This window comes from Euprymna scolopes, chromosome 46 (genome assembly GCF_053919585.1).
Source record: "Euprymna scolopes isolate OS-2025 chromosome 46, ASM5391958v1, whole genome shotgun sequence".
Lineage (NCBI taxonomy): Eukaryota > Metazoa > Mollusca > Cephalopoda > Sepiida > Sepiolidae > Euprymna > Euprymna scolopes.
In genome coordinates, this window is record NC_136527.1 from 141,508,531 (window position 1) to 141,528,000 (window position 19,470).

The 19,470-nt window shown below is 32.7% G+C and overlaps 1 protein-coding gene across 1 annotated transcript; it reads right to left on the minus strand.

Moving 5' to 3' along the window:
• Positions 1 to 239: 239 nt before the first annotated feature.
• Positions 240 to 18,967, minus strand: LOC145270784 (uncharacterized). The gene is made up of 2 exons (XM_080126379.1): positions 18,844 to 18,967; positions 240 to 4,267 (listed from the first exon to the last, which is right to left on the minus strand). Exon 2 carries the CDS (start codon positions 1,552 to 1,554, stop codon positions 538 to 540), a length of 1,017 nt encoding a protein of 338 aa, XP_079982505.1. The 5' UTR covers positions 1,555 to 4,267; positions 18,844 to 18,967; the 3' UTR covers positions 240 to 537.
• Between the last annotated feature and the right edge of the window lie 503 nt (positions 18,968 to 19,470).

Below are 19,470 nucleotides of genomic sequence, written 5' to 3' on the forward strand. Positions count from 1 at the left end.
TTAAACTTTCATCTGTTTTTTAAGAAAGTCTTAAAAATAAATTGCTAAGGTAACACAGCCATTGCACTCGAACCGTGTTATTAAATTACATTCCGACCACTCGGATCAGTTTCAGTTCTAGCTGATGACATATTTTTTTTACTTTTGAAATCACATAATAATCACAATTATAATATATACGAAATCATATAATATATACGAAATCATATAATATATACGAAATCCAGACAATTAAAATATCATATTTAAGCGTATGAGTTTATTAAGAAAATTGTTACCTTGAATATTTCCATGTTTCATCGTCGTTTGATTGAAGTTAAAATTTTGCACATTTCATTAAATCAAAAGACATTAGGGTTTCACTGAATTAATATATTAGAAGGCCACCTGGTGTTGCCCGGTTATAAAATATGCTTATATATATTTTATGTAAATTTATTCATGCAGATTTCGTATTTATTATTATAGAGCCAATCCTCTATTGAGAGATGTGGCACTGAGAACTTTGAGGAGAAAAGGAAAGAAAATTAAAATAATCTAGTCTGGTGGAGTATCAACATCACTTGGGGAAAGTGTATTTTTAGTATGCATGATTAGCGCATGCCGTTTCAAACTGGATTCATCAGAAAATTCAATATGACATACTTTGCAAGGAAATGGTCTGTAACCTGCGTGTAATCGCATGTGTGCCGTCAATATTGATTTCTCGTTAAACGACAACGGACACATTCCACAGGAAAACGGTTTATTTGCGTTATGTTCTCGTCGTATGTGGACTTTCAAGTGAGAATTTTTGGAAAATACTGACCCACATTTTTCGCACGAGAACGATTTCTCGTGCAAGCGCATGTGGTTCTTCAGGTGAGAATTCCGCGTGAACACTGATTGACACCTCTCACATGAAAAAGGCTTCTCGCCCGTATGTATACGCATATGAGTCTTCAGATGGGACCCATGCGAGAATGTACTTCCACATGTTCCGCAGGAGAAGGGCCTCTCTCCATTGTGCATACGCATATGACCTTTTAGAACCGATTTATCTGCAAATGCCGCATCGCACTCCCCGCATGCAAACGGTTTCTCCCCACTGTGGGTTCGCATATGGACGGTCAAATGTGATTTACTCGCTGAGGCGTACCCGCACATACCGCATGTATAAGGTTTAATCCCCGCATGTGTTCGCACATGATACGTCAGGCCAGACTGATGTGGAAATCTAGCGCCACATGTTTCGCATGAAAATGGTTTTTCCTTAGTGTGTACCCTCATGTGCGTCTGCAGCGTTCCCTTTGCAGAAAATGCAGCATTGCACACCGTGCAGGCGAATGGTTTCTCTCCACTGTGCATACGCATGTGTGTTTTAAGATTGATTTTCTGTGAAAACGCAGCCGGACACACATCGCACGAAAATGGTTTCAAGTCATAGTGTATCAGCTTATGCCTTGCAAGGTTTGGCTTACGTGAGAATGTGTTTCCACAAATTTCGCAAGTCAAGGATTTGTCTCCTTCTGGAACCTCCGTATTTTCTGCCGTGGGATTTGTCTCTAAATCCATGCTTCAATATTCAACTGCGGCTAATTTTTTTTGCACATAAAATTGTAAATTTTAGTATTCAAATTAAAATTTTACTCATTTCAATAAATCAAAAGACATCAGAGTTTTTATTAAGTGAATTAATATATTAGTAGGCCATCTGGTGTTGCCCACTCATAAAATATGCTTTGATATCTTTTAATTTATGTAGATTTCATATACAGTAGAACCCCGGGATACGGCCCATTCTGGGGGTTGGGAAAACGAAATCGATGCTTGAGGTAGGCACTTCACAAGAATATGGTGTTTCTCCTGTACAAGTGTGAATGTATTTCCACAAATTTCGAAAGTCAAGGATTTGCCTCCTTCAGGAACCTCTGTATTTTCTGCGGTGGGATGTGTCTCTAAATCCATGCTTCAATATTCAACTGTGACTAATTTTTGCACATAAAATTGTAACTTTTAATATTCAATAGGGTCACCTTAGATATGCTTTTCATATTCATAAACTTCAAAAATATGTTTCCTGTCTGAAATGATGTCTCATTTTGCTAGGAAAATGTGTTCAATGCTGTCTTATTTGTGAAATTTTAGGAATGAAATGTTCAGTTTATTAATAAGAAAATTGTTACTTTGAATATTTCCATGTTTCTTGAAGTGAAAATTTTGCTCATTTCAATAAATCAAAAGACATCAGGGTTTTTATTAAGTGAATTAATATATTAGTAGGCCACCTGGTGTTGCCCAGCCATAAAATATGCTTAAATATATTTCAGTTTCGGTTCTAGCTGATGTCACCTTTTTTTTACTTTTGAAACCACGACTATAATATATACGTAATCCAGACAAATCTAAATATCATATTTAAGCGCATTTTGAGATGTTCAGTTTAATAATATGAAAATTGTTACTTTGAATATTTCCATGTTTCTTTGTCATTTGATTGAAGTTAAAATTTTGCTCATTTCAATAAATCAAAAGACATCAGGGTTTTTATTAAAGTGAATTAACAGGGTTTTTATTAGTGTATTAACAGGGTTTTTATTAGTGAATTAGCCCAGCCATAAAATATGCTTTGATATATTTTAATTTATGTAGATTTCGTATACAGTAGAACCCCAGGATATGGCCCGTTCTGGGGTTTGGAAAGTAAAACGAAATAGATACTTGAGGTAGGCACTTTTTTCAAGGTTTTCTTCGCTTAAACTTCACAAGAATATAGTGTTTCTCCTGTACGAGTTTGCATATTATATTTCAACAAGAATTCATCTAGTCTGTACTCATTCTGCAACATGCAGAATGTGTTTATGTTAATGGTTTTAAATCTGGGCGCACTGTAATAATAGTCCAAAAATGGTCATTCAAGCTTTATGTTTTTTGTTTTAAATGTTGTTTTGTAAAGAATGAATATGCTAAAGCATATCTTCCTTGCAGTCTCTTGATATTACTGGATTCCAGGACAAAAATTCATCTGGTATGGTTGAGTATCCAGCTTTGTGTTGCTATTTGAGGTAACATCACTTGGAGAAGGTCTACCACTTATATATATATAAGCGAAAATGTGTGTATGCATATATGTATGTTCACTTTTTGTCTATGTCTGCAAAAGGCTTTTTTTCAAGGGCTTCTTGGAGGTGGGGGGGGGGGTCGCTCCTTCTTAAAACTTTTTATATCACGTCTAAATGATAATATCTACGACTTAACGGGGGTTGCGTGTATATTTAATTTGCCCGACTTTTTACCAGCTCGCCGCATCTTCGAAAAGCGAATGATGGGGCGGCTGGCTTGAAGCGCAAAACCAGGTCAAATATCACGTCACTTCCTCGCACCTGTATATTTCAGTTTATAAACTTTAACTGAACACACTTATCAATTACTCTCCTTCGTGGCCGAGATGATTAGGTAGCTGGCTTGTTTTCCCTTTCGTTTCCACCTTCGCGTCAAGGCTTTGAGGTTCAATCTTACCTTCCTACTAAAACTTTTTTTTTTTTTTACACCTCCAAACACCTGGGCAACACCGGGTACCCCCCGCTAGTTCCTTATAAAAGCCAGTATGAGTAAACCATACCAAGGGGGCATTGCTATTTTGAATATTTAGTCAGGGTTTACTTGTATCGAAAAATATCTTCATGCCAGGTTGTTCTGACAAACCCCTGTCTAGAGAGACCTTAGACATTCGAGTTGAATGTTTGCTTCTAAGTATTTCTGATGATTCTTTTTTATTAAGCCAGTTGTAAAATCTTTTCTCTATTGCATTGTCTTTAATTAAAAATTATTAAAATAAGACAGTGTATGGACTCGTTAAGTTAGTAAAGAGTTAAGGAATATTAATGAAATAGATACTGGCGGTAGGCACTCAAGTTCTCTTTGGTTGAACTTCACAAGAATATAGTGTTTCTCCTGTACAAGTTTGCATATTATATTTCAACAAGAATTCATCTAATCTGTACTCATTCTGCAGCATGTGTTTATGCTGATAGTTTAAATCTGGATTCGTTAAGTTATTTTACGAACTTAATTAATGTTCCATTACATATTGACCACGTAACTGTGTTATGATATATTTTTGGTCTTTTGGTCTTACTGGATTTAAAGAGTCTATCATTCATCTATTTGAGTATCAAGCTTAGTAGAAATGCAGAACTCTTAAGGTTATTTCTTTTGTTACTTTGAATATTTCCGTGTTTCTTTGTCGTTTGAAGTTAAAAACTTGCTCATTTCAATAAACGTGCATCTGAAAATAGAAACAAAGACATCGTATTAACACATAGGGTTTTCATTAACTGAATTAATATATTAGTACTTTGTACAGTGGTAACATCACCAGCTCTGAATCCTAGAGTTTTGCTTTTGCTTTCGATTCTATCTAATGGCACTCAAATATTTTTTTTTATTTTAAAAATCATGACTATATTATATACGAAATCTGGACAAATTAAAATATATTTAAGCGTATTTTATGGTAGGCCAAAGCTGCCCCCCTCCTTGCTAATCTATGTCTGCCTAATGAAGATCAACAAAGACCACACAAATCTAATTTATATAACTTATTATGTCTGTCTGTCTCTCTGCCTCCATATATTTAAACTATCTCTTCCAAAACTAAATTAATATTAGTACTTCGTACAGTGGTAACATCACCCTAATCCTGAATCCTAGAGTTTTGCTTTTGGTTTAGATTCTATCTAATGGCACCAAATATATATATATATATATTTTTTTTTGAATCACGACTATATTACAGGGTGTTCATAAAGTTCGTGTGCACTTTAAAAAATTTATAACTTTGTTTATATTTGCGATAGAAATAATCTGTAGAAAATGTTATAACGTTTCATGTATCTAGCTTAAAACTCGATACATGAAACTTTATAACATTTTTTACAGATTATTTCTATCGCAATTTATTATATTATATAATAGTTATTGAATAATCGCAATTTATTATATTATATAATAGTTATTGAATAATTTTTCACCACAAAATTCGTAAAAATTTTTAGATAAGTAAAAAATATTTTCTTATGTTTTTAAGAATCAATCCCATGGCTTCAATTGAGGAAAAAGTAAACTGTGTCCTTTGGTTGGCTCAATTGAAATCTACTATTGCTGTACAAAGAAAGTTTAGAATTGAATACAATAAAAAAACTCCTCATAGGAACACCATCGTTAAATGGATGAAAAAATTTAAAGAGACAGGCTCTGTCCATGATAAACCATGGTCTGGAAGGCCATGTGTCAGTGACGAAAGTGTTGCTTCCATAAAAGAATCCTTCACTGCAAGTCCAAGAAAGTCTGTAAGATGGGCATCATTGGAGCTCGGGCTGCCAAAGTCTACTGTGCATAAGATTCTGCGGGCAAAACTTCATATGAAAGCTTACAAAATTCAATTACATCAACAGTTGTTAGAAGAGGATTATTATGCACGGCTAACTTTCTGTCACCAGTTCAATGAAAAACTTTGCAATGATGATGCATTTTGAGTAATTTACTGTTTTCTGATGAAGCAACATTTCACATTAGTGGCAAGGTCAACAGGCATAATTGCCAAATTTGGGGAACTGAAAACCCAAATGAAACTGTTGAACATGAAAGGGATTCTCTTAAAGTTAATGTGTGGTGTGCTTTGGGAATAAATCGAATCATATGGCCATATTTTTTTGAAAATTGTGTTATTAACAGTGACAGCTACTTAGATATGTTGCAGAATTACTTTATTTCGCAACTTGAACAATTGAACTTGAAAGATGATACAATGTTTCAACAAGATGGCGCTCCTTGTCACTTTGCTCGGCATGTTAGACAGTTTCTAAATCAGGAATTTCCTAATAGATGGATCGGAAGGGGATGGACCATTTCATTGGCCTCCATGTTCACCAGATTTGACTCCATTAGATTTTTTTATGGGGACATGTGAAAACAATTGTGTATGCAACCAAACATAGTTCATAGGAAGATTTGAAAGCTAGAATAACTAATGTGATTTCAGGCATTACTATGAATCATTTGGCAAATGTTTTTCGTGAACTGCAAAATCGTATTACCCTTTGTATTGCTAATGATGGAGGGCATGTGGAAAGTTAAATAAAATTTCAATAAAAGATTAAAAAATATAGATTTACTTCTTTCAAATCCATTTTACAGATTATTTCTATTGCAAATACAAATAAAGTTATAATCTTTTTAAAGTGCACACTGTATATACGAAATCTGGACAAATTAAAATATGTTTAAGCATATTTTATGGTAGGCCAAAGCTGCCCCACTCCTTGCTAATCTGTCTGCCTAACAAAGATCAACAAAGCCCACACAAATCTAATTTATTATGTCCGTCTGTCTCTATGCCTCCATATATTTAAACTATCTCTTCCAAAACTAAAAGTCACAGAGCAGCACTTGGGCCTTAAATGATTGAATTTTTTATGTAGTTCTTTTATAAGCCTTTATACAATTAAAATAGTTTTTAAGGGGTCAAATAGAGTCAAAATTTTTTTAAAAATCGTTCTTAGTTCAATTTTAATCAGTTCATGTGTGTCACAGTGGTAACATCACCAGCTTTGAACACTACAGTTTTGATTTCAGTTTCGATTCTAGCTGATAGCACCCAAATACTTTGTTTTTCCTTTTGAAATTACGACTATAATAATATATACAAAATCCGGACAAATTAAAATATCATATTTAAGCATATTTTAAGGTTGGCCCAAGTCGCCCTCCCCCCTCTTTGCTAGTCTAATATATAAAAGGCTATATAATAATAAATATTATTAATAATAAATATGATAATAAATATAATAATATATACGAAATATGGACAAATTAAAATATATTTAAGCATATTTTAAGGTTGGCCAAAGACCCCCCCCTCTTTGCCAGTCTAATATATAAAAGGCTATATAATAATAAATATTAATAAATATAATAATATATACGAAATATGGACAAATAAAAATATATTTAAGCATATTTTAAGGTTGGCCAAAGCTGCCCCCCCCTTTGCTAATCTAATATATAAAAGGCTGTATAAATATTAATAATAATAAATTATTAACTATAATAATATATACGAAATATGGACAAATTAAAATATCATATTTAAGCATATTTTAAGGTTGGCCGAAGTCCCCCCCCTCTTTGCTAGTCTAATATATAAAAGGCTATATAATAATAAATATTATTAATAATAAATATGATAATAAATATTAATAATAATAAATATAATAATATATACGAAATATGGACAAATTAAAATATATTTAAGCATATTTTAAGGTTGGCCAAAGCTGCCCCCCCTTTGCTAATCTAATATATAAAAGGCTGTATAAATATTAATAATAATAAATTATTAACTATAATAATATATACGAAATATGGACAAATTAAAATATCATATTTAAGCATATTTTAAGGTTGGCCGAAGTCCCCCCCTCTTTGCTAGTCTAATATATAAAAGGCTATATAATAATAAATATTAATAAATTATTAAATATACGAAATCTGGACAAATTAAAATATCATATTTAAGCATGTTTTAAGGTTGGCCAAAGCCGCTTCCCCCCTCTTTGCTAGTCTAATATATAAATGTTAATGACTCCCTGTCTTCATATTTTCAATCTTTATCTTTTCCTAAACTAAACAGAACGAAGCTATTGTTTGTGTAATGTTTAGATTTTTTACAAACCATTCTTTTATAGTTTTATTATTATTATTATTATTATCATTATTATTATTATCATTATTATTTCTGTACGACTACATTTATTTCATTTCGTCATTCTCCTGGCACGGGTGTTTTCTTGTTGCCGTTGAGACTTCTCTCGTATGATTGTCTTCTTTACCGTGATTTCGAACATTATCCACGTCTCTAACGTGACACTCAGAGTACAATTGCTAATTACTTAGAACTTCTCCCACGCTGGTGCTGACGAAACGAGAGCACGTTATCCCTTGGCTTGACTAAAAAATCTATTTGAAATTCCATGCAGATTCCCCAATTCCATAGAAACCTTCCCGAGTCTGACACGATACACCTGCAGGAGGTCGAAGTTTCATGGACGTAAAAGTTGTGCAGTTAAATCTGAAGACTATAACAGTTAACTCAATAATCTCCAAGATACGAATTATCAATAGTTGTCTTAGAATTTGTAAAACATGAAATAAGTTTATAATATTTGTTATGAGTTTTTAAGGAGTCAAAATACATTTTGTACATTCATCTTAGTTCATTTTTGATATGTGTGTCGCATTAGTATTACCCTTTGTATTTAATGATGGAGAGCATGTGGAAAGTTAAATAAAGTTAGTTGCCCAATCATAAAATATGCTTGGATATATATTAATTCATGTAAATTTATTCATGCAGATTTCGTATTTATTATTATAGAGTGGTGTACTAATCTCTATTGAAAGATGTGGCACCGAGGAGAGAAGGAAAGAAAATGAAAATAATCTAGTCTGGTGGAGTATCCAGATTCGTACTGGTACTCGAGCTAATATCACTTGGGGAAAGTGTATTTTCAGTACACATTATTAGCGTATGCCTTTTCAAACTGGATTCATTGGAAAATTCAACATAGTTTGCAAGAAAATGGTCTGTAACCTGCATGAAGTCACATGTGTGCCATCAATATTGATTTCTCGTTAAACGATGACAGGCACATTCCACAGAAAAGCGGTTTATTTGCATTATGTTCTCGTTGCATTCAAGTGGGAATTTTTTTTTAAAATAATGATCAACGTTTTTCACACGAGAATGATTTCTCAGTTGGTTCTTCCGGTGAGAATTCCGCGTGAACACTGATTGACACCTCTCACATGAAAAAGGCTTCTCGCCCGTATGTATACGCATATGAGGCTTCAATTTGGTTCTGAAAGGCCACGTGCACATGCACAACGGAGAGAGGCTCTTCTCCTGTGGAACATGTTGTAGTACGTTCTCACATGGGTCCCATCTGAAGACCCAGATGCATATACATACGGGTGAGAAGCCTTTTTCATGTGAGAGGTGTCGATGCAGCACACAATGGCAACATGAACTTTGAGGAGAGAATAAAAGAAAATGAAGAGGTTAGGCAGAGAAGAAGAAAAGAGTGACAAGAATGAATCTGTGCCCACCACCCTACCCTGCGAGCACTCCACAACTTTTCCACCATACACTCGGACTCAACAGCCATGTCACACACAGGCATCCATCCAAAAAGTAGGTTGGTTGGTTGTTTTTGTTTTACGGCATATCAACCCTTTTCAGGTTATTTAATGCCAAATCCAAAGATTTTGAAGAAAAATTTTTTTAATAGAATATATTTGTTGTTTTCAAGTCGATTTCTATTTAACCCATAGTTGGGGCACTAACAGGTACTACCACTCTGGGTCAGAGTGGACCTGGGAGCAATGGCAATTAAAGGGTGGCTCCACACTCCTCAAAGCCCGCAAGTTCAAGGTCATATCCAGGACTTATTGATAGTACGAGACTCTAAGAAAGCAACCCCTGTCATGGACGTGTATCAGAAACACAGATGTGTTATTAAATTCTTACATGTAGAAATATTAAACCGATTAACATTCACCGGTGCCTGTGAACATTTACGAAGTTGATGCAGTTGATGTCAGCACTGTTAGGAGCTGGGTTTGTCAATTTCAAAGTGGCAACAGAGATATCAGTAACAAAGTGCACTCCAGATTCTCATGCACACATCAAAGAACATTTCTATTTTAGGATGGCAAAATTTTGATTTGTTATGATTTCAACACAATATGGATAGAAAAAGGGATTTAAACTGCAGAAATACCGAATCATCTTGTGATGTGTGACAACAATTAAAAAAAAAAGATGGTATAATGATATAATGGGGTTTTCATTCACACCGGGTGTGCATACAATACAATTATGTCACAGACTCCTATAAATATAAGTTTTTTTTAATTCGGTTGGGATTAAATTTTCTATATATAAATACTGTTATTTATATTAGTTTGAAGTTTACCATAGCACTTTGTTTTCATTAAATATATATGCGTGTGTGTGATTGTTTTAGGTGATTATTTATTAAAAAAAAAAAAAGAGCCCTGACTAGATATATTTTTTTAAGATTCCCTTAAAATTAATATTATCCATATATTTGTGAAAGGTCACTTCGTCCATGCGTGAGAATAAAAACTGGCCATTAGTGCACTAGAAGATGGACCCGATATTCATAAGGGTTGGATTGTATTTAAAAAAAAAAAAAAACGACCCCCCCAAAAATAAAAAAAAAACAATTAAATAATGGACGGTTTGAGAAAAATACATTTTAAAAAAGAGATTTTTTTTTTCACGTTTTCATGGGGTCTTTTTTTTCTGCATATTTTTTTGTATATTTTTTCAGATTAAGCGAGAAAAGATATTCGATTATAAACCATAATAACCAGATATACTAAGATAAATACTTTTACAGTTTTAAAAAAACCTTGCTAGCTGGCCTATAGCTGGGGTAGGCTTGCATGTCACATGTCTGACCTCCAAACCTGTTCCGTGTTACTATATATTAGTGGGGCAGGTTATCTCAATATTCTAAAAGAATCTTTCACTTAGTGATATAAGCACCAAGTGAAAGATTGTTTCAGCAATCTGCCCCACTATATATGTATAATCTATATATATATATATACATATATATATATATATATATATATATATATATATATAAATTCGTATTCCTGTCTGTTTGTTTGTTCACAATTTGATTAATATATACAAAAGGTCCATTACTTTAATGTTTCATTCATTTCTATATATAGTATGATTCTTTCAAAATATACAATTAAGAGGTGACATTATTTGCATATTACATTAAGGAAAATCGATTTTATTAAATAGTGGGGTGTTAGTTGTTTATAGTGAGAGAGTTGTTTTAAGTGTTCTATTTAGGTTTATTATTTAAATTTGATTTATATTGATAACATATTTAATTCATTTTTACCGACATTGATTTTTTTATAAACTGGTTTGAGTTATTTCCCCTGGACACGAACTTTGTTCTTTTTATTTTTGTTTTCTTTTTCAGCGGATATTAAAACTAAAAACTTTCAAGCATAATTTTTTAGAATTAGTTTAAATAAAATAATTTCCGTGATTTCGCAATTAATGTTTTGGTCCAGTGGATTTTTATTTCAAAATAAACAAACAATCCAGTTCAACTACGATTCTTTATTTAAAACAAAAACAAAAAAAAAACTTTCATTTTTTTGCCAGTTTTTTCTCTTCACGTTTTTTTTTTACATTGTAACTGCTAGTTTTTTTTTTCTTTTAATAACACACAATAAGTCAAAACTCATCATTTATATAACATAAAAACATATTTATAAAAACTTGTATTTCTATTTTGGTATTTTTGAAACTGAATTATTTACAGTTTGTGTTCGTTGCAACAAGAGCTACTGAGGTAACATAGAAGAAATTTGCTTAAACTGGAATATGGTCACAGAAAGGTGCTCAATATCCGGAGAATAACTTCTCTTCGTATCCCTTCTGTCGAAATATCTGGTGAAGAGTTTGTCACATACTTCTTTTTTCGGGAGGGGGGGGATACTTTCCTGTTTTTATTCGTTCTTTTATTTTTGAAATTTTTGTTGGGATAACGATGGAGTTGACATAATAATAAAAAAACTGCTCAACATCCTTAGTATAGTAGGTGTGGCCAAACCGCAACACTGGGTATCCATGCTAGTATATATACATACCTTTATAACAAAAACAAAAAACTATAAATACACCAAGCCTCAATAAAGAAAAAGAAAACAACAATCGGAGGTACCAATAGAAAAGCGCTTGAGAAGAATATGGCCAAACTACTGACCACTATAATAAATAACATGCCAGTCGAAATAAAAAAAAGACCGCTCAGCGAATCGTAAAGATATCTAACAAAAAATCAGGAAAAAGACCTCTGTTATGTTCAATCAGACATGCTTGAATAATGACTTGCTGGCAATATATATATATATACTAGCAAAAGTAACCGTCATTGACTGGGTTCAAAAACATCCTACAGCAAATGGACTCTGACTTATTATGAAAGTATGATAGGTTATGAAAAGGAAGGGTTGTAAAAAGATAGCTTCGAATTTGGAGGTATCAAAACCAAAGCAAAATATGATGAAAGTAAAAATAAAATAGATAAACCCCATAATTTATTATACCATACCTGTTCACGCTGAAACACTTACCACAATATTCTGTGGATCTATATTAAAAAACCTTGTTAACATTGTGACATATTTCCATTCTATGGAGGTCAGGCGCGAACGAACACCCCATAATTTTATTATACCATATTTCTTCAAACTGAAACATAATTATCAAAGTATACTTATGCAGATAGATATGAAAAGTCTTTATTAATGTTTGTACCTATTTCCATTCTATGGAGGTCATGCAGGAACGCAGACCCCATAATTTTATTGTACCATCCCTATTTAAGTTACAACATCAAAGTATTCTTATGTACATCTATATCAAAAACACTTGTAAACGTTTTTTTAATTTTTTATTTCCATACTTTGTGGACCAGGTGCGTACGCAGACCCCAAAAATTTAATGAATCATCATTATGCCAGATCAAACATACCCATTTCTGTGTCCCGATACATCTATCATTATATGTGATCAGTTTTCTATAATAGTCAACCATATAGGAGCCTATTCGTGACCAGACACACACAGAGACGTTCAGCTTTCTATTATAGACAGGGTTCTACATTGTGAGTGAAACAGTCGCATTTGCGAATGACTTTTCAAAGTGACGACTAGAAATAATGAAATGCTCATCTTCGAGCTATTAGGTTTCTTTCACAGACAATCTTCCAAAGCTCACTACTAAGTGAAAATATCTTTTCAGCTGTTTTTTATTTTTAAAATAAAACTAACAAAGTTAAATTATTTAAACAATAAAAGTTTAATAAATCAATATACTCATATTTTTTTTTAACTGAAAAAATTAGAATCTATCAACATAAAATCTGTTGCATATTTAGAATTACATTTAAAAAAAAACAGAAGGAAGACGTCATAGTCTAAGAATCATGTGGGTTTGGCTAGTAACTCTAGCCCCCTTCGAAGTAATCTCCTCTGGCTGCAATACACTTGTACCGTTCCAATAATTTCTGTAAAGTTCTCTTGTGTGAGTGTGTCAATGACCCTTGTCACAGTAAGACTCTACATTGTGAATGAAACCGTTGCATTTGCGAGTGATATTTCAAAATGGCGACTAGAAATAATGAAATGCTTATCTTTTGGCGATTGTATTTCTTTCACTGACAATCTTACAAAGTTCACTATTGAGTGAAAAATATCTTTTCAACATTTTTTTTTTTAATAAAATAAACAAAGTAAAATTATTTAAACAATAAAAGTTTAATAGAATATACTTTTTTTTTAACGAAGGCTGTTTAAAAACATATCTGAAGAAATTAGAATGTTTATGCCTTCAAAAGTTGTTGTATATTTAGAATTACACTTATTAAAAAATAATACAGAAAAAACTTTATTATGCACATAATTGTCACAGAATAAAGATGTCATATTCCAAAAATCACGTGGGTTTGGCTAGTAACTTTTCTATTTGGCTAGTAAACGAAAATATTTAGTTGCTAAAGGTCAACTAAAGATAAGTTTGTCTATATATATATATATATATATATATATATATATATATATATATATATATAACGGCTAAATACAGACCAAAAAGCATAATGAATTTAAAAAATAAAAAATGAAAATAAAGGTTAGCTAACCAGGTTTCGTTCCTCACTTATCAAAGCTAAATCAAGGAAAATACGATTTAAAACAAACAAAGTCATGAATATGGCGGGGGTAGGAAAAAAATAAATAAATAAACGGGGGAAAATTACATAGAAACTAAATTAAATCCAAGAAGATTTTCTTTTTGCTTGCAAAGAGGTCTCAAAGACTTAATAAAAAGAGTCTCTAAAATTTTCAAATGATAGGGAGAGTGCGACTTACTAAGGATCGTAAACATGTCAGCAATGAAATTCGTGGCACACGCATGGTTATTTATAAATCACAGAACCATACGTATTACTCAGAACATCCGAGGGTGAAAAATTTGCAAAGATGTTCTCATCCCCCTCACCATAATAATTCTATTATTTACTTATTTAAATGTATTTGCAGTGCGCCCTATGTTGGGCAAACATCGCAAAGATTAGATTTTCGTTTGAAACAGCATGTGCCTCCAAAGATTCGTTTTTACAGTCTTTTCGACAAATTTCAAATCCACTTCTCATCACATGATCTGCTCGAGAAATGGGTTGTTTTTGTTGACACCTCAAAACGATTTCAATGCATGTGGCACCCATTTATCTAACTTTTTTGATTTCCCTATTTGCTTTAATGAATGACTGCTGAGTGGTCGACCTCAAGTTCAACAGCAATTTCTTATGTGTATTATTTGGATTTTTAAGGAATGATAAAGTTGTCGCCCAAGGAATGATAAAGTCGTCGCAAAGGAATGATAAAGTTGTCGCAAGCAACACTACAGCCTTACTTTTTAGTTTGAATTTATTTTCCCAAACTTAACATCTTCAACTCAGAGCTCACCGCCATTTGTCTTTTTCAAAAATATTAATAAACACTGTATGATTTTCGAACCAATTACATGCTTTAAAGTGAGTAAAAACCACTAAAATCTTTTCCAGGTAGGTAGAAGAGTAACTTGTCTTGCCTTTGATAACATTTATTTGTTATATATTTGTGATGGTCACCAAAAAGCACCTTCTATAAACTATTAAATTGCGAATCATTCGAAAATCATACAGCATTTATCGATATATTTCAAAAAGACAAATGGCGGCGAACTCTTAGTTGAATATATTGTTTGGGAAAATGAGTTCAAACTAAAATATTATACAAATACTGTTAGAATATATGTCAGCCTATGTCACGTTAAAATTTAATATAGGGTGACTGTCTAACAGTATTTTGTATAATTTTTTAGTTTGAACTCATTTTTCCATACTTAACACATTTAACAAAGGGTTTGCCGCCATTTGTCTTTTTCAAATATATCGATAAACACTGTAGGATTTAGATAGGTAGAAGAGTAACTTATCTTGCCTCGAATAACATTTATTTGTATTATTATTCATCGGACTACTGCTCTCAACTTGAGTGTGATTTTCACGTTTCAGTTGATATAACCTCCGACGTTCTTCAGGTGTATCTTGTTGAACTCGGGAATGTTTCTGTCAAACTCGGGAATTTGGACGGAATTTCGAGCGGAACCCTTTATTTACTTCACGGGAGTAGCATGCTCTTGTTCCATCAGCCGTGACTGGATAGAGGTCCTAAGCAATTTGCAAATGTATTTTTTCGGTCGCTCACACTAATGATTAAACCTTCAAACTTTATTTCAGCACGGATCAATAAGTGTACTTGCACTAGTACCTACATTTTTATACAATAAATGCTACATTTTTATACAATAAATGTTTTGGTTTTCAAATATTTTGTCTTTGGAAAAAATTATTGCTTATTTGTTATGCTAGTTATGCTAGAAATTGGAGTTTTTTTTTATATTTCATTACTTATTTCATTTTCAGCGAAAAAGAATAATTATATTTTATATATATATATAAAACAAAAAAATTAAAAAAAAAAAAATTAGAATTAAAAAACCGGACGCCGAACCATTATGTATAGACATACGTTAAGTATTAATTTTAAAATTCATCTTAACTCCTAATAAATGTATTTCATGTTGCCTTGTTTAATTTTTTTTTCTTGTTTTATTTATGTAAATTTATTTATTTGTCACTACTTTTCGTGTCTTGCAAAACTTTTAAGATGAGATTCGTCACCCCCCCCTCTTCGACTACTATTGAAACAGGAAAAACACTGCTCACTCATGCTCAATTCAAGTAAACTAGCGATAAAAAAACAAAAATGCGGGGAACTATTTTCTCTATTAAAAAACAAAATACTAAGTACACATACAAAAATTAACATAATTAGCAGATAAATATATGATCCGTGCTGAAATAATGTTATTATTTAAAAAGCCATTCTTAACATGGGGAGGGGAGGAGGGTGTTTTGTACCTATTCTAATAAATATGCATAAAAAAAAAAAAGAATTAACAATTTTATTTTAAACTCTTAGTAAAACAAAAATCTAGAGTTAACCCCCACGTGTGTTTTTACGTTTGAGAAAATATATGCATATTTATATGCATATATTTTCTCAAACGTAAAAACACACGTGGGGGTTAACTATAGAGTTTGTCTTGTCTTCAATACATGTTTTTACGGTAATCGAGACAAAATAACCATTTTATAATTAAATATTTGATCCGTGCTGAAATAATGTTATTATTTAAAAAGCCATTCTTAACATGGGGAGGTGAGGGTGTTTTGTACCTATTCTATACTTCAACCTTACAATTGAATAAAAAACATAAAACTTTAATTAAACTTGAAAATATGATTTAAAAAATAGGGCGGATCACTCTCTGCACTAGCACCTAAATATTTATTGATTTTAAACTCTTAGTAAAACTAAAGTCTATAGTTAACCTTCACAAGTGTGTTTTTATATTTGAGAAAATACATGCACATTTTAGATGTCTTTATGGTAATCAAGTCAAAATAACCATTTTATAATTAAATATTTGGTACTAGTGCAGTGCACTTATTGATCCGTGCTGAAATAATAACGTTATTATTTAAAAAGCCATTCTAAACATGGGAGCGAGGGGTGTTTTGTAACTATTATGTACTTTAACTTTACAATTAAAAAAAAACAAAAAACATATCATAAAACTTTAATTAAACTTGGAAATATGATTAAAAAATAGCGTGGATCAGTAAGTGCATTGGCACCAAATATTTAGACATTTATAAAGAATCGGAATCGGTAATTATATCGGTATCCTGAAAAATATTGAAATCGTCCCATCACTAGTACTTATGCAGAACATGGATCATGCTGAAATAACAATGTTATTTAGAAAACCATTCTTTTTTTTTTTTTTTTTTTTTTTTTTTTTACACAGTGATCACCACTTATCAAGGCCCGGAAGCCACTCAGGGATAAGGGTTATTGCAAGTACATCACGTTAGTGAGGAGATTTTATGAAGTGTTTAATTAGGGGGGCGGTTCATTAGGAATTTGTTAACATTAGACTTGAAGACATCCAAGTTGTAGTCCGGAGGGAAGCAGGCAGACGGAACAGAGTTCCACAGGCGTGCAGTTCTAAGAAAGAAGCTTTGTTTATGGAATCCACGTTTTGATTATGCACAGATAAAGAGTGGGGGAAATTTTTCACAGTGGATTCAGCTAGACGGGTGTTTTTCGTGAAAGATTGGCGAGGGGGGACCAGAGATTGGAGTTCAGACGAGCACCTGCCATGGAAATAACGATAAAACAAGGATAGGCTTGCAACGTCTCTTCTGTGGGAGAGAGGTTGCAGGGTAGAGAAAAGGGCATCCCCCACTAAGCCACGAAGTCTATTTTGTACTCTGTCAAGGCAGGATAGGCTGTTTTTAGCAGCTCCTGCCCAGATATGGCAGCAGTATTCCATCCTTGGACGTACTTGGCTTTATAGATAGATAGATAGAGAATTGCATCAGTAGTGAGATATTTTCTGGAGCGGTAGAAGGATCCCACCATCTTTCCAGCGACCTTGGCAACAGACTTGATGTACGGTTTCTTTACAATTGTATAAATAATAAACAAATTAAAGTTTTACGATATCTTTTAACCTGAAAAAAAATATTAAAAAGTAATGCGGCACAATAAGTGTATAAGCACCCTATTTTGTACTTTCACTTAACAATTTAATTGAAAAAGGGGGTTGTTTTACAATCCAGAGATTCGAAAAAAAAAAAAAAAAAGGTAAAAATTCAATACTGTTGGAAAAAGTCCAGGATCCAGTAGTTCACTGTCATCAGGGGTTGCAAAGAATGCTCTCTGCGCCCCTAACCAATGGGACAAGTAACAGATCAAAAGAAAAAGAAATCAAAACTCTAGCCTCGCTCGCGTAAACTTACTCAGCGAAGTGACAAGAGAAGAAGAAGAAATAATGGGGATGGTTGTAGGTTGCCTTTTATAACCAATAGGAACAAGCCTCCCAGCACTCCCTTAGTCTATTTAGGCGGTGAGACAGATCTGCTCATGCTGGTTCACCCCCCCCCCCCGACGGACAGCGACACCCATCCGTAAGTAGCCTCCATTTTATTTCTACAATACATAACAAACAAATGGGTACTAGTGCACTTATTGATCCGTGCTGAAATAATAACGTTATTATTTAGAAAGCCATTCTTAACATTGGGAGGAGAGAGTGTTTTGTAGCTATTCTGTACTTTAACTTCACAATATAATTAAAAAGAAGACATCATAAAACTTTAATTAAATTTGAAAATACTATTTATAAAAATAGCGCGGGTCAATAAGTGCATTAGCACCAATAAATGTTATCAAAGACAAGACAAGTTACTCTTCTACCTACTTGAAAAGTTTTCAGTGGTTTTTACTCACTTTGAAAACGTTTAATTGATTCGAAAAACAAATAATGTCAAGCGTTTACGTGAGAACAAGGAAAACATCCGCGAGTTGGCACGTAAAATTTTGGAAATTGTTTAAAACTAAAAAATTATACAAAATTCTGTTAGAAAACCACCCAATATACGTTATGGTAACAAATATTGGGTGGTTTCTAAACCCTTACTGAGGGGCGGCCCACAAAAAAGATCTCGTAAAACGTGAAAATATTATTTTAAAAATAGTGCAATAATTCAAGAAATACTTACTTTTTCTCGTTTTACAATCTGCTTCAAATGATTTGTAAAATTTTGAAAATTACAGTCAATGTTTTAAGGTGTCGTTATAAAAATTTAAGATGTCGACTAGAACAGCAGGTTCGCAGAAAATAAAAAATAAAAAGCTTGAAAAAAAATGAATTCTAAAAAAAAACAAAAATAATTATAATAGATTTATTTAATTATGACGATTAAAATTATAAATATTTTATTTATTTAAATATTTTGTTAAATAAAAAATTGTTGGCGCTTTTTGAATTCCGTTTTCTGCGGAGCAGATGAATCGCCGGTGACAACCAAAGATCCGTAATTTTGGTAAGGTAGTCATTACAAGGATTATGACAAGAGAATATTCAGGTTTGTTTTACTGTACACATAGATTCGAAAAAGTTGTCAAAAAACAAATGTTATCAAAGGCAAGATAAGTTACTTTTCTACCTCTGTGGCATGACCGTCCTAGAGAGCGATTGGGTTCCCCATTGGGGGGGGGGTGCTGAGGCTCCCGAAATACTGGAGAATACCGGGCAGATATGATTGTTTTATTCATTTATTGTTGTATGGCCAGGCAACGGCATCCAACCCTGCTGAAAGAAGATAAATTGGGTTTGTATTACTGTA